The 16,898-nt window shown below is 32.5% G+C and overlaps 1 protein-coding gene and 1 long non-coding RNA gene across 5 annotated transcripts in view; one reads left to right on the forward strand and one right to left on the reverse strand.

Annotated features, from left to right (window-relative positions):
* The window catches only part of LOC142327456 (protein Aster-B-like), a 94,060-nt gene that overhangs the window by 44,976 nt on the left and 32,186 nt on the right, over window positions 1-16,898 (reverse strand). For all 4 annotated transcript variants that reach the window (XR_012756994.1, XR_012756995.1, XM_075370549.1 and 1 more), the window contains exons 8-11: window positions 12,316-12,511; window positions 9,716-9,859; window positions 3,567-3,688; window positions 2,380-2,578 (exon numbers count right to left, since the gene is read on the reverse strand). Coding sequence is in view for 2 of the 4 variants with exons in the window: in XM_075370549.1 (XP_075226664.1) it covers window positions 2,380-2,578; window positions 3,567-3,688; window positions 9,716-9,859; window positions 12,316-12,511 (661 nt within the window). In the remaining 2 variants the exon portion in view is untranslated. The remainder of the gene's footprint in view (window positions 1-2,379; window positions 2,579-3,566; window positions 3,689-9,715; window positions 9,860-12,315; window positions 12,512-16,898) is intronic.
* The window catches only part of LOC142327458 (uncharacterized), a 40,752-nt gene continuing 25,339 nt past the window's right edge, over window positions 1,486-16,898 (forward strand). Inside the window, exon 1 of the long non-coding RNA XR_012756996.1 lies at window positions 1,486-1,580. This is a non-coding gene — a long non-coding RNA (uncharacterized LOC142327458). The remainder of the gene's footprint in view (window positions 1,581-16,898) is intronic.

The following is a 16,898-nucleotide window of genomic DNA, read 5'->3' on the forward strand; positions in this document are numbered from 1 at the left end:
TTTCTTTTTACAAAACAATGCCTGAACCGGAATAGTGAGGAAAACTGAAGTGCTGAATATAATTGTTCAAACGTCAAAAATATCAAAATGAACAGTACAATGAATTATAGCAGAAGGGCAATCAAATGACATTGAGAAGCCATCCGTGTTAGTTTCGTAGAGAAATATGTAAATCACTCCAGTACTGTGTGCAATTTAGATTCATTTGATATGGAAGCTTTGAAGCGTTTAATAAATAAATTTTATGTAATCGAAAAATGTGTTCCTACTGTGAATTATGCAAAAAGCCCGTGAAAGTGAAATTAATTTCAAAAGGAATAAAAGATCTTTAAGGAGAATATTATGTAAAATGGGATTTAGATGAAAAAAAAATGATAACCAGAAAATATTGATATAACAACATGACATTAAAATGCAAAGAATGAAATTACAACAAATTTCCATTTCATGAAGAAGGAAGATGATTGTATACATGGAAGAAACCTACATTCATAGTAGTCATGTAACACCAAAATTGTGGATAGACACAACAATCTTTCATAAGGGACTGAAAACATCAGTATCCAAGGACTTACTATTAATAACTGTTAATGCCGGCTGTAATAAAGGATTCATTAACAATGCTTACTTATATGCGAGTCAAATAAGAAAGAAGATTATCACAAATCGATGGATTTTGCAAAATACACAAAATGGTTACAGGAGAAGTGTATTACCAACTTACCACCTCAGTCGGTTATTGTACTAGATAATACATTGTACCACAACGTTCTGCTACAAAAGCAGCCAAATTTTAACTCTTTAAAAAGCAATATGATAAAATGGTTAGCGAAACAACGAATTAACTTTCTCCTGCTCTGACAAAGACTGAATTATATATTATAAAATTACATAAAGAAAATCAAAAGAAATTTCCAACAGATGCCATTTTCGAAAATTATGGTCACACAGTTCTACAGTTGCCACTTTATCACCCTGACTTAAATGCCATTGAAATAAGTGAAAGGAGTAAAGTGAAAAGGCAAGTAGCTAAGAGGGTATACACCTTTTAACATGTCAGACATTCTTAAGTAAGCTGAAGAGGAATTTCCTAAGTATCTGAAACTGAGTGGAGCAATGTCTGCAAGCATGTTGTCAACATTAAAAAAAAATACATTGAAGATTAACGATGAAGATGATATGACATGAACATCAACAATTTTATGATAAATATGAATTCAGAATCGGATAAGAGCTCTTTAGAATCTACAGACGACAGCAACTACAGAGTTTGCGAGCTACAACAATAAAATGAATAGAAAAAATAATTATTTAAAGTACTTTAAAATAATAATATTAATTGGGATACTAAACTAGTTTTAATTAAATAGCATCATATGTATTTTTGGTGATAAATATCATCTATATTAAACAACAATGTTTTCAGTTGGCCTAGTACTGTGCCAAATGTTTGCTGAATGCTAGTTTTTTGTGCCAACTTACATGCCAATAGTTCTAAAAAAAGCTCCTAGCAATAATATCAGCTAACAGCAGCATCAGTCACTAGGTATGGTCACAAAGATGATTGAAAACATTTTGATGTAAGTTTTTAAAAATGTTTTATTATAAATTTTGGTTGGTTTGTCATTGTAAGAGTCAATATTTTTAAACTGATATTTCTTAATCTTAATGTTACAATTATACTTCTTTATCATTCTATACACGGTGTATAAACAATGAGAGCTTAAATTCAAACATGAACATTTTGAATTCTACTGGAAAAGTTACTAAAAATTGAAAAACTTATAAATTTCAGACATATTAATTAAAATTTCAAAAAACATCATTCTAATACTTTTTGTTTTGTTTGATATCTATTAAAAATTGTTAACTTGCAATATATTCAGTATTTTACAGAAATAGAGGAAAAAAAAGGTTAAATATAAATTTTGAAATTTTTTTTAAAAATAACATTAGCAACTATAAAAATTAAAATACAACTTTTACAATATTAAAAAATTTTATTTTAAAATACAACAATCTTAGTGCACTTATGACATAACACAGAATGTGACATAACATTGCAATGATTTGGTACTTCTTACCCAAAGGTAAGTAACAGTCTAAAAAATTACAGAAATAGCACTAATTAACAACAAAATAATACACACATTGATCAAAAATGTAACAACTAGCCACTAAAAAGATCTGATCAATTAGTTTTTATTTCTGAAAACAATAAAAACAATTGTAAATGTTCCAATAGTAATTAAGTTAATTTCACTAAGTTTTTTTACCATAAGATAATATAGTATTACGAGTGGTGTTACATTAAAAAACAAAATATTACGATATGTTAGTCTGCACATCTGTGTTGCTTAAAATAAATAAAATACTTACTTTTAACAAGACCCCATACAGATTTCCTATATTTAATTTGGCAATAAACAGACAGAGAAGATTCTTTTGACGAGTTGCTACTTCTAGCTATACATATATGTGATGAAATGTAGAATGAATCGGCATATGGTACACCAGCATTATTTGATTCTATATCAATTGAATATAAACAACCTGGTTTGCTGCAACTCAATAATACCTAAAAAGAAAAACTGAAAGCTACAAAAAAAAAATGTTCTGTACATTATCACATGCACTGAATAAAAATAGTCAGATATGGAAAAATTCAAACAGATAGAAAAGTCTATCACTCTAAATCATTTAAAAGAAATAGATGTTAGAAGAATAAATAAATAAAATTTATAGTCAGAAAATTTTACTACCTAATATAATAACTTCTATTATTTTATCTTTTATGTAGCAGAAATAAAACCGTAAAACACCAAATGTGTTACTTGAAAAAGATTTGAAAGACAGGCATTATAAACAAACCTGAAAAAATAAATAAATAATCCCCTGTAGAGTAAGAGGCATATATTGTATTTTTTTTCAACAGAAAAAGTACATTAATTTGCTACCTAGTATTATTGTCTTTCTTAGTGGAGATAAATAAAATGTATGGAAATAATGATATACTATTGTAATCTGACAGTTAACATACATAGGAAGAGAAGGAACGAGTCATATAAATTACGTTTTTTATTGTTTTTTTTAATGGCTTCTTAATGTTTTATATAAATCAATTTTCAATATTTTTCCATCATTTCTAATAGTCATTTATTATTGTGCAATATTTATTGGTATGTTTTGTTCAATGAAAAGCAATGGCTGAAGATAAAATTCTGCACTTTTCTGTAGTAAGCCTGGGAAAATAACGATGACAATTCTAGGAAAGTTTGTTTCTTACACCACCTTGCCCATAACCTTTCTGGGTTTGAAACCGAATATACTTACAAACATTAACAGTGCTTCATAAATACATCATGAGTTACAAGCAAAAACTAATTAGATTGACTATAGAGGTTTTTGCAGAATCAGAAAAAAGTTTATAAAAGCAGTAAAATGTTACAAGCAGTAATTTTATACGCAGTTTTCACACAATACTTACATAATTTTACAAAAAAAATTATTATTTTAAAGTTAATAAGTCACTTAAGGTAAAAATTGAAAAAAATGTTATTACAAACCTGTGTTTCAGAAACATGTGCAGTTTTTGGTCCAATAGCTTGATTTATAGGAACAATTAACGAACCTTTCCGAACTTTTAGATTTGACACAGAATCCATCTCCCATAACGAAAAACTAACATCTATAAAAATAATATCTATTTTAATTTTAAATTGTGTGACCAAAATAAATTATCAGTAAGCACTTTATAATTTGTGAACAGAATTTCCTCAAATAGGGAGGTTTTTGACTGAAGATTACAGAAATTCTTTTAATGAAATTATAACTAAATCACTTGTAAAATTAACAGTAAAATAAAAATTATTATGGTATAACATTATATAAAGTCAACATAAATATTTCTAAAATTTATTTAAATCAAAAATAACTTAGACATGAAGGTAAATTAAATTATTATACATCTGAAATTTATTAAAATTATATAAGATATATATATAAAAACATACTCTTACTCATTATAAAATTAAAAAAATTGTTATAATAAAAACTTCAACAGCAGAATCCCTACATACAATCACATATTTTAAAATTTCAAAAATAAGCAATCTGTATTAGACTAGTTTCAAAAATAATTACAATTTTACAATGCATCAGTTCCAAAGTAAACTTCTGACTATTAACCAAGGAACAATTCAAATTCAATTTTTCCAAATTTTCATGTAATTTTTATTAAAGACATATATTTATACATGTTGTTGTTTAAAGGGATTTTTTTTTTTTATAAAGTTAAGGCTGAAAGAAACTTTAATTTAATTTCTAATTAACACGCACAAAAAACAGATAATTTATAATTCAACTGAAGCTAAAGTGATGATATAATGAATCAAATATAATTTAACAACTCATAGAACTAAAATGAGAATAGGAATAGTAACAAAGGTGAACCAATTGAAGTGAGAGCTCACTCAGTCTAGTTCTGACAATGAAATGTGAGCTTTTATGTCATACTCTGAAAGTTGCAATAAATCTTTTGGTAGACAATGATTATACAATACAGTAAATTATTAAAAAAAAAAGATATAATCTTTTTGTGATACATAACTGAATATTTTTACAAAAAGATGAGGCTCATATACGTGCAAAGCATCTGAGTAATTAGAATGAAATTAAAAATAGAAATCCCAATCTTTATCCTGAGAATCAAATTCAGAACGTTTCAATTTAGAACTAGCATACAAACCATAACAATACAAACCAGCTGATTACACAGACTGTAATGTTCAGAAACTGCTGCTGCCTATTTTACAAGAATTTTAATACCCATGCTGCTTCAACTGTAGCAAGGAGGGACACTTTAAAGCAGGATGCAGAGAACCCACGACCTGCAAGAAGTGTGGTGCGGAGGATTGACAGTCCTCAATGCAAGTCATGAAGATTCTGCAACTGAACATGAATCGCTGCCACCTGTTGTATGACCTGCTGTGGTTGTGGCTGGGTACATGGTAGCAGATTTGATCCTATTCTCTGAGCCTAATTGTCGGGCTGTTGCAGACAATAGATGGTACAAGAATCTAGATGGCAGTTGTACGATCACTACAGTAACCAGTCGACTGGCCATCAACTGGGATGTGGTGGGGATTACATGTTATAATTGCTACATCTCCCCTAACATACCCCTGAACGAATTTTCCAAGGTGATAGAAGGATTAGCTAGCCTTGGAGATTAGGATTACACAGGGTCCGACTATCATTGGTGGTGATTTCAATGCTAAGAGTCATGTGAGTTGGGCAGTGTGGTGGCTGATAAAAGGGGTAAATTGTTGACTGAGACGATGGCCTCCCTTGGAATGATGTGTGTGAATGAGTTTGGCACACTCACATTATAGGGGGGGGGGCCAAGGGACCACGCTGGACCTGATATTTGTTGTACATCGGCAGTGTGCAGTGGTGGGTATTAGACAGGGAGACACTCAGCGATCATAGCTGTATAAAGTTGGTCATTAGGCACTCTCTGAGTGGTTGTATAGACTGATAGAATCCACAGTGGCCTTGGTCATCTTATACACAGCTCTGGTATGATTTCAGAATCTGAAGGTAAGTGGAACTGCACTAAAATACACAGCACTTATAGAAAACCTATGCTGTGTATGGCCATGGCATACCGATTGGTGTCACTTGAGGCCGTCCTCGTGATTATCGATATGGCTCCGATTGATATGCTGGCGGAGGAGCGGGCAGATAGATACCAGGGAATGGTATCATTCCCTGGTATGCAAGTTAGGGTCCTTTATTCCCTTTGAAATCATTCTCCATTATATATTGTTTCATCAAAGTTTAACATTTATCATAATACATGATTACTGGTGTATCAGTTTTATCTGATTTCAAAATGATATTATTTAATTTACTTTTCAGGTTGTAAATTTTTTTTTATTATAATTAATAAAAGGTTTATAATTTATATTTCCATGTTTTATATCATAAATTATATTACTAATGCTATTACATAAAATTTCTTTATCATTAGGATTTGTTTTATTTATATTTATTTCGGAATCTATCACAATATTCTTAAGAATATCGTTCTTACCTTTCTTTGCAAGATTAAACTTATACGCATTAGCTACAATAAACTGTTCATCATTATCAATGATGAACAGTTCGGAAAAGTTAAAATTAAAGTTCAAAAATAGTTAAATGTATCAAATCAATACATTTATCAAGAAATGAACCTGAATTTGCATGCATATTATCTAGTAGCAAATTATCATAAACATCACCCAAAAACTTTTTCTGTAATGTGACCCAAACCTTATTATTATTATTATTATTATTATTATTATATTTATTAAGATTATAATTATGGTTATCATTACTCTTATAATTATTATTAAATTACCAATTTTATTATATTTATGGTCTTTAAGCTTTTTTTATACATTTCAATATCAACCCTAATCAAATTAGATACATAATCAAATATAAGATTACCCAAAATTTTTAACAAGTGTAAATGTGTATTGTATAATTCAATATTTATTGAATTTTTTCTATAATATCCGTATCTGATTTCTTGTTTTACCCTAAATTTTCCAACAAATTCTTTTGTTTTATTTATACATTTATTAATTTGGAAATTTTTATATTGAGCCTAGCATATTTAGGGATCACATTTAATTTGAGACATATTTTGTTGAATTTTATTGATTGCATCATATTACTAAGTCATCCTACTTTATTTATTCTGTACTTTGGTTAATCTAATAAAATAAATATATTTGTATATAGTATAGAGGAGTATGATTCTTAAAAGAATTGATTTTAAAAAATATATATACATGTATATATATATATATATATATATATATGTATGTGATGACAAAATGTCAAATTCGAAACCACAAAAACTCCTGTACCAAGTTTTTGTCGGCTATTGAATTTGTCATCTGCGACCTCAAAAACCCTGCATAGCCGTTTTGCAGAGTTTACAATTTTTTACACCTCCACCCTTAATTTACCCCCATATGGAGGGATGTTTGCAAAAGTAATGGTGGAATATTGTATTGTCACCCGACCTTAGTAATTGTGTAAAATTTCATCAATCGGCAATGTCAGGAATTATATTAAATTAAGGATGCAAGATTTGAGGACAAACATGAAAAAATAACATCAGAGTTAAAGAAATGCAAGTAAAAAGGATAGTGCGTGAGTTTGTTTGTTTAATTTATATGCTCACATTTTTATTGCTATAAAATAATAATAATTGCTATAATAGTGGTGTGCCGGATGGCTGCGCGCAGTACATGAACAATTCATTTGTTCAAATAATTAATACTTCTTGAACGATTCATTCGTTTGAACGGGTTTATACTTCTTGATACAAACTATTTATCTAAAATTATATTTTTGTTTTGGGGATAAAAAAGGAAAACATTGGGGTTAGAGCTGTGTAAAAGATCATAACTTAAGAAACAGCCAAAAATGTTCAAGATTTTGAAGCTTTTCATAGTAAAAGGTTTTGTTGTTTTTAGTACGCTACATTCATGAACGTTATTTAGTTAAAACTGGCAAAGATAATAAAATCATGTGTAATAAAACATAAATCATGTAGCATTTTTGTGGCGAGCCATAAGCCCACCTTTTTCATGGTATTTATCAATAGACTTCTGAAATATTGACAATCATTGTAAATAAACTGAAAAATTTATAATTTTTTTAGCATGTTAGTGAACATACGAGGTGCTACCAAAAATTTGAGGAATTTGAATTTCGCGCGCGAACCATTGCTGGTATGACCTGCTGCCGCTAGATGTGGCTAACAGTACTCTTTGTGAATCAATGTTCCAACAGCTGTGACTGTGAGAGGCTGCATTGTTGACTTTCGTGCGGTTGTGTAACATTGCGTTTTATTGCTGTGGCGAAGATTTTAAATGGCAGATTTTAAAGAGCAAAGAACCTGCATCAAATTTTGCTTCATGCTTAAAAAAACTGGTGCAGAAACCCATCGCATGCTTGTGGAAGCATTTGGTGACAATGTTATGAGTAAAAGTAAAACTTTTTTGTGGTACAAACGATTCAAAGATGGAAAAATGACAGTCGATGACGATAAGCGTTCAGGAAGGCCATCAAGCGCAACACCGGAAAACATCACGAAAGTGCGAGAGACTATTGTTGCAGATTGTAGACAAACAATCCATGATGTTTGTGCAATCGTACAATGTCATATGGGTCCGTGCAACGCATCTTGTCGGACAATTTGAACATGAGATGCATTGCTGCAAAATTCTTACAGAGACTGTTGAACAGCGACCAGAAACAAAATCGCGTAGCTGTCTGTAGTGAATTGAAAAATTCAGCAAGAGATGACCCCAACTTCATCTCCAATGTCATAACCAGTGATGAGACATGGGTGTACAGGTATGACCCTGAAACTAAGCAGCAGTTGTCGCAGTGGATGTCGTCAAGTTCACCACGGCCAAAAAAAGCACGCCAAGTTCACAGCAACATGAAGTCCATGATGATTGTTTTTTTTCGACATTGAAGGCATTATCCATAAGGAATTTGTTCCTCTTGGTGAAATGTTTTTTTTCGACATTGAAGGCATTATCCATAAGGAATTTGTTCCTCTTGGTGAAACTGTCAATGGGATGTTCTATTGTGAAGTTTTGAAGTGGTTACGTGAAAGCATTAGGCGCAAACGTTCAGACCTGTGGGGTAATAACAGCTGGGTTCTGCACCGTGACAACACGCCCGGGCACACATCGCTAGCCGTTCAGAATTTCTTGGCTTCCATAAAGACGGTAGTGATTCCCCACCGACCCTATTCACCTGACCTTTCCCCGTGCGACTTTTTTCTATTTCCAAAAATAAAATTTCAATTGAAAGGCCGTTGTTTTAACACAATTGAGGAGATTCAGGAAGAAATGCTGAACGGGTTTTGAACACTCACACCTTCAGACTTCCAGGGATGCATGGAATCATTGGAAAAATGCTGAGACCACTTATCAATGCCCAAGGGGATTACTTTGAAGGAGACAGTAGAAATTATAAGTTATGGTAAGCTATTTTATTTTTATGGTAAAATTCCCCAAACTTTTGGGTAGCACCTTGTACATGAATTTCAATACCAACCACAGGTCCACAGGAAAGGCACAATGACTGAGGAACAACCACTCAGCTTTTCACAATCTGCTATTTGGAGATTCCATCAATGTAAAATCAAAAATAAGATTTTTAATTTATTATAATATTAACAAAATCCTTTATAATACGAACCTCAATGAGAGGATGTTTCTATTTATTCAGATTCATCACAAAAGTTAAGAAAGATAATTGAATTAAATGAAACTAAATAATAAACTAAATGAAAAAATTATTATCGAAAACATGTATTAAGTGTAACGAAAATGAAAACTTTTTTTGTAATAATCATATTAATTACAAAGTGGCTAATAGAAGTTTCTCCCCATAGCTCAGGGTGTATGTTTTACCATAATTAGTAACTTTATATTCCTGGCTTTGGTTTAGCTATTTACAGGCTGCTTTTATTGGTTTTCAATGTTATATTAAAAAGAAACTATAATAAAATCTTTATAAAAAATTAATATCTTTGCAATATTAAATCAGTCAAAGTTAACTTAATTTTATAAATGAAAATTAGTTTTATAAATTCTTCTAATTTATTTATAAAATTATACTATGATCCAACCTGTGTTCTTCCTAGCCTCATGGTAATTTCTACAAAATTCAGAATCTGTAAATAATAGAGTGAAAAGTTTATCAGCATTCACTGGCAGAACAACATGAACTAATAAACGACCATCATGCAATCCAGAACACTTCATTATCACATCTGAAAATGTAAATTATATTAGCAAAATTACTTTAGCAAGTTCTGTATTACATGTTCAAAAAAATTGATTATTATATGACTTATCATGAATTAAAATTTATTATAGGATTGTTTCTGCAATTAAAGATTACAAGGTAACTGCGACTCAACATTAGGCTTACTTGTGCTATAATTTGTTTATTAAAACCAAACAAGCTAAAATCATTTTGAACAAGTGTTGCTCAAATGTAAGTATTAAAAAAACAATTTGATCAATACATGTTGATAGAAAACATGTTTTTCAACCCTTAATTAAATTTACAATCATACTTTCATTTTTACTATCATATTTTATAAATAGATTTAGTATCCTGACCTTTCTTAAAAAAATTTTCAAATTGCTGTAAACCCCCACTTTAACAATCTAAATCTAATTCATTCTTGTTGTGGTGATCAATCAAGAGATTGTAAAATGAGCCCTTATTACCACAGACATATCTTTTTAAACTTGACCACAGAAAGAATCTTCTTCAGTCTATCTTTTGAGTGAAATTAAATCCAGGATCAAAATTCAACAAATGAAATAGTCAGAAGTATAATTAATTAAAGGGACATAAATATAGTTAAAATTAATTCATCAATTAAAATCATTAATGTGTTCAGTTCCTGTGATCCCATAGTCTTACTGTTGTGTCTACCACCATACTGTTCACCAACTAATATCAATGATCTTTCTTATTATACGCACTTAATATTTTATTGCAATTAAATAATTATATAATGCTTTGTTTCCTCATACACATCTGACATACAAACAAATCACCACTTTTTTTAATAAAATAAAAACAATAACTAGTAAATAACTTATGGAAAATTAGTATTACAAAAAAAAAAATTCTGACTAAACTGACGTCAGCTAAACATACCAAAAAAATTTGGAATTTTTTAAGGGATTATTTGATCTGCATTTACATAACTCAACTATCAATATTAACAACAACCAAATCCTTGATTAACAGAACAGAGTAAAATCCTGTTTTAACTTATTCTTTTTCTATTACATATTTTTTGTGTGTGCAATGCAGTTATGGCCAAATATGTTTTCAATCTCTATGAAATTTCTCTAACACTCTTTGGTACAGAGCAGAACTATCGAGCATGATTATATGATTATCATTATATTATATATTATGATAATCATAAAATTTTCCATTTCAAATGGCAGCTACCATCTTTCTTCAGAGGGAAATGAGAGATACAGTGAAGTCGCCATCATCAAGACACTACCTAATAAGTCCATCTAACATAGACTAAACATGTAGATATTCCTTGCAACAAATGCCTCATATTATATACCATTTTTCAGTCTGAATTCAGTAACTATGTGTTTGTATTTCTTTGATACTTTACTATTGAAAATCTAACCATTAGTCTCTGAGACTGTTCTTCTATGACGGTACACCGTATTATTAAACATTTAATTTCTGAAACACACAAATTAAAGATAGTAAAAAAAAAATTATAATTAAAAAGATCAGTCAGGAATATTTGTGTCACTGGCACAGTGCTTACGATATTTACTATTATAATAAGATTATTTTTGAAACTGGCAGAGAGCTTCCATAATCAATAATTATTAATAAAAATATATATAACATTTATAATAAAAATAATCATAATTTTTTTTTATAATGTATTTTAATTTTCAATTCATTAATTCAAGTTTTTGAATTCAGACGTAATGAACAAGGTCTGCTTTTTTACAACTACTAGGTCTTTTTACTGGAAAATTTTACAATCAAAGGTGTAAAGGAAGAAAATCAGGAAATTAAAAGATGTGCACTAAGAATAGTTATAAATAAATGAAAACTCAGATTGTAATATAATTATACAAATCATATCAGGAATGGCAGATCCAAAGATAACAATTTTTTTTAGTAAAAATTTCACATTATAAATAAAAACATAAAAAAAGTCAGAATTTATTTATTTGTTCAAAAATCAAAATCTGCAATGATGAAAAAAAGCTTTGAATAAATTTCATAGTTATATCTAATTGAAAAGACATAAATCTAAGAAACAGTTAGTCCAGTTTTTCCTATCATTCTTTTTCTTTTAAGTAAATCCTGTACAATTATGGAAATTAAAAGAAATAAAAGATTAATTCATAAGAAGATTTCTTGAGATATAATGAGCATTAATTACAGTTACAGTATTTATTACACAAAATAAACATTTACATTCAACATTATATGTTTATTAGAGAAAAAAAATTACAATAACTTAATTTTGTTAATAATGAACACATCAGCAAGCAAACAAACTATAAAAGTATGTGGAATACCGAATATTTAGTCATCTTAGATTAGCACAATTATAATAAATGTAGCACTGTTTCACCATCCTGGAAGGGATTTTAGGAATCTTATAAATTTTCCCACTACTTACTAAAAATTATCTTTGCAAATATTAACTACCTGCTTCATCTGGATCATCAGATTCTGATGTATCACTAATATCAGTTGGCAACATATCAGGTAATGAAGATCTCAATAATGGTACATTTTTTTCATAATGTTGTTCCATCCTTGGTCCCACCTCTTCATTTCCTGTTTTATTATTTGTATTTGTTTCACCAGCTTCTGTTTGTTTCTGTTCAACATTAGGTTTTACCTAAAAATAAATTTATCTGAAATTAGGTTTTACCTAACATAGTAAATTTTTTGATTAGGTTTTACCTAATAAAAAAAAAAATACCATATTTTGTTAAATAATTATCCCAGCATTTAACAAAATATACAGCAGATACGAGTATCTAATTATTACAAGGGACATTCAATAATTAACAAGACAAACTGATGTAGAGAAAAAACTTTTCATTCAATGACAATGAAACTTCCGTTACTTTTCAACATAGTCTCAAACAAAATTTAGACACTTGTCACACAAGCTCACACTTGTTTTCTGAGCTTTCTGATTCCTGCAGCATAGAAGTCTTTACCTTGCTGTTTGAACCATTCATGAACCGCTTTTATGACCACTTCGTTGTCATCGAACTTCTTACTGCGTAAAAGGTTTTAGAACAGGCCAAACAAATGAAAATCAGGCAGGGCAAGGTCTGGGCTGTAAGGAGGATGTGATAACACTTCCCAATACAACTTCTTTAGTATTTCTCCCATTCTCCGAGCAATGTGGGGGCATGCGTCGTCATGCAAGAGAACCACATCTTTTGAGAGAGCACCCTGATGTTTTCATCTTATGGCATCACTTTTCGTTGGAGCAAGTTAGAATAGTACTCACTCTTCACGATAGGTTGTTCTTGTAAATAGTCACTAAAAATTGGGTCTTGCAAGTCCCAGAAGATCGTCAACATCACTTTACCAGCTGACACATTTTGGATTTTTTTTTTTTTTTTTTTTGGTGAGGATAATCCATATGTTTCCACACAAGACTTTGCCATTTGGATTTGGGCTCAAAATGGTATATCCATGTTTCAATCTCTGTTCCTTCTGTGTCCAGAGGTGCTGTGGCTTTGAGTTTGTGATTAGTGATTTTTGGAAAAGTCTATAGAGTGTAGAACTTCTGTTAGTTTCGACTATTTCTTGGTTTCAGACTGCAGCTACAGTGTAGCATCATATATAGACTCAACTTTCTCCTAGAACATGGAGGTTTAAGGCACAGATTACTGTGACATTTATCCGCCTCACCGCAGTGAAGAGGTGGCAACAACTTCTGGTCGTAAGTCCCTGTACAAACAAGGAAATACTCCCTAGTCCTGCTTACGTTCTTTTCAGAATGAGGCCCATGATCTGTGGTTCACAAGAACCGATCCGGAAGCGGCTAAGAGGTACAAAGAGCGATAGGAGAAAACAGAAGGTCTACAGCTACTCATAGCTCGCTGCAGGTAGTCATTACATTTATGGGCTTGCTCAAATTCTAAAGTAGGAGGAAGATAGCAAGGTAACTCTGGCCATGATAGAAGATGAGGTGATATCAACCTCAAGCAGAATTCTTTCCGTCCACCTCAGGTTCAGATAGTGATGGCTTCAAGATGGATATAGGAACATCCACCCAGGAAGTAAAAGGCGACCCATTAGTTAAAGAGTTTTGAGAAGTGCAGGGCGGACCTGACAGTTCTGTCACGCTTCTTGCTGCAGCCCAACAGAGTATCAACAATTTGTTGAATTTTGTAGAAGGCACCCGCAGTGTCAGTGCAGGGACAAGTAGAATTTTTCCCAGGCTTAAGCATGTTAGGGGTGTTCTTTCTGCTTTGGCAGAAGGTTTTGAAAAGTTGGCCTCCAAGCCCAAGCAGGTCAAAGTAGTGCAGGTTCTGACTCCAGCTACCACACAACCAAAGCGTTATGCCAATGTTGTGCGAGGCAAGCAAGAAGCCAGCCAAGCCTCGAAGCAACCCCCAGGTTGTTTTCGTTAACAAGGCTGAGGGGTCTACAAAAACTAGTAGACAACTCAAAGAGGACTTCCAGGTTGCCCTTCGAGGCAACAGGAAAAATTGACCCAAAATGTAAGCGTAGGCTCTGAGTCATTGTCTACAACACTGACCGGCGGCTATCTGATGAAGAAGTTCTGTCTCTTGTTCGAGAGCAGAACATCAAACTGGATGAAACCGAATTTAAGAAAGAGTGTAGGCTATTCTTCAAGACTGGAAGGTGTGATCCCCCAGCGATATCACAGCATTTTTGAACTTGGCGCAGGCCTCATTAAGAGGTTTGTGTCTGAGGGTAGATTACAATCTACCCTCAATCTACACATCAATCTAACATCATGCCATGTCAAGGAGTATGTTGACATGCAAAGATTTTTCAAGTGCTGTCATTTTGGCCACAGCGCCAAGTTCTGTAAGTATGCATCATTCTGTGCGCAATATGGCGAGGAAGGTCACAAGTGTAATGACTTTTGCAGAAAACTGAGGCTCTATCCTGCATTAACTGTAAAAGATTGTGCAAAGAGTGCAGACACTCGGTCAACAATAAGGACTGTGGCTGTTACTTACATGCAGTAGAATTGTACTTTAATTCCTTGGATAATTAGGACTCTTTCTTGAACTGCTTGATGTCTGTATGTAGTGATAGGTGAATATATGTTGTGAGTCTCAGGGTTGCTTTTTGCAGCGCCCATCTATAGTTGAGTTATCTACCAGGTCTTGTGGTTTTTCTGGTTCTTTGTAATATATTATGATCCATCCGCTCTCTGATGCAGAGAGCCTTTGATTTAAGGTTTTATACGATTACCAAATCACTTCTTTGGCAATGGTTAGGTGATAAATTCTGTGGGTACTTTTTATGGGATGTCGACCCTGTTCGCAGGGACGCTTTTGCATTGGAAACAGATGGAAATTAAGTTTTAGTTGCGTTGGCCTCATTCTTTGACTGAGGGCTGTTTATGTACTGATAGGGGGCCTGGTAGAGTTTTACTTTCTGCGGTTTCTACTGCTGTAGTCCTTCATAAATGATTACTTGGCTAGCTTACTTCACTTCATACCCTACACTGGTGATTGCAGATTCATTTTAGTGTTAGTATTCCAGGCGGCTAAGGTTCTGCCCGGGCAGTTGATTGGCTGGAGGTAAGCATGCTTGGCACTGAACCTCGGTTAGATAATCAAGTTTTAATGGGGATCATGCTCAGGAGTGTGTTTTCACTCTCCCATGTACAGTTACTGATTTTAGCTTGGTAGTTTTTGATTGAATTGGAGTGCACTATCAAGGGGCAATTAACAAACCGTAGTTGCAATCAAATTTTTAGTTCATCCAAGCAGATCAAGGGGCAATTAACAAACCGTAGTTGCAATCAAATTTTTAGTTCATCCAAGCAGACCTGAAAATTGGAGCTGAAGTGGGAGACTAGAGGTTATACTCAGCTCCCCGACAGAGAAGACCTGAGGTCCTCTAGGATTATGATTTGATTGGTTTACACTACAATCACTAAATTTATTATTGCTATCATAGTATTGACGTTATACCAAATAACTGTGGCATTTACATTTGGTGGCAGCAAAGTCAGGCGCAGGGTCTTTATGCTTCATGCTTCATGCTTCTGCAAGTTGAGTGTTCCAGTGTTCCAGAGGGCTATGTGGTAATGCTAACAGGAGTTCCATGCCTTCGGAGAAGGCTAAAGACAGGGAGGAATTTAATGATGAAAGTCTTTTGAGCCATTCGCATCAGTGGCATCTCACCGAGGCCGGCTCATGACTGTGGAATGTGATCAGTTTGAGGGCTGGAAGATGTCCTCCGATTAAGCCAATAATGGCTAGGAACAGTGGGGCTGGTGTGGCAACCGGACATGTCACAAGGTAGGTGTTCTTCTCCCTCTAGGGTGGGGAGGGAGAAATTGATATGTATCCATGTTTCATCACAGATTATTATACAATCATCACAGATTATTATACATAGAAAGTCTTCCACTTCAAACTGTTCCTTGAGCTCAGAAAAAAATGTGAATCCAGTTGTCTTTATGGGCTTGAGTCACCACTGTCTTGGAACCCATCTTGAACATGTTTTGCAATAATTCAGCATGTCATGAATGTTGAATGCGCGATTCCAACACTAATATTATGCAAACTAGCAATTTGGGAAATTTTGACTTGCCTGTCTTCAAGAATAAGATCATTTATGCGAGTTTATAGCACAGTAGTCAAAACTTCAATTGGTCTTCCAGAGCAATGGAGATCAGTCACACTTTTCTGCCAGAATTAAACTATTCCACCCACTTACGTTACTGCGGTTTAAACATTTTTCGATACTATTTCAACACTCTTGAGTAAATTTCCACCAGTTTCACACCTTCTGATCAAAAATCTTGTCACTGAACGTTGCTCTTCTGGTGTACATGTTTCAAGCAGAGCTGACATTCTGAAGTCATCAAAAGATGTTATGTTTAGATTAATTATGATCAAACAGCTAATTAAATGTGTTCCCAAGGTTGCCAACTTGACCCTCAAAAAGTTTCATTGTCAATGAATGAAATGTTTTTTCTCTACATCAATTTGTTGCTAATTATTGAACGTCCCTTGAAATAATCCCATTCACAGATTTAATTTTGGATA

Source organism: Lycorma delicatula, chromosome 7, assembly GCF_047948215.1.
Source record: "Lycorma delicatula isolate Av1 chromosome 7, ASM4794821v1, whole genome shotgun sequence".
Lineage (NCBI taxonomy): Eukaryota > Metazoa > Arthropoda > Insecta > Hemiptera > Fulgoridae > Lycorma > Lycorma delicatula.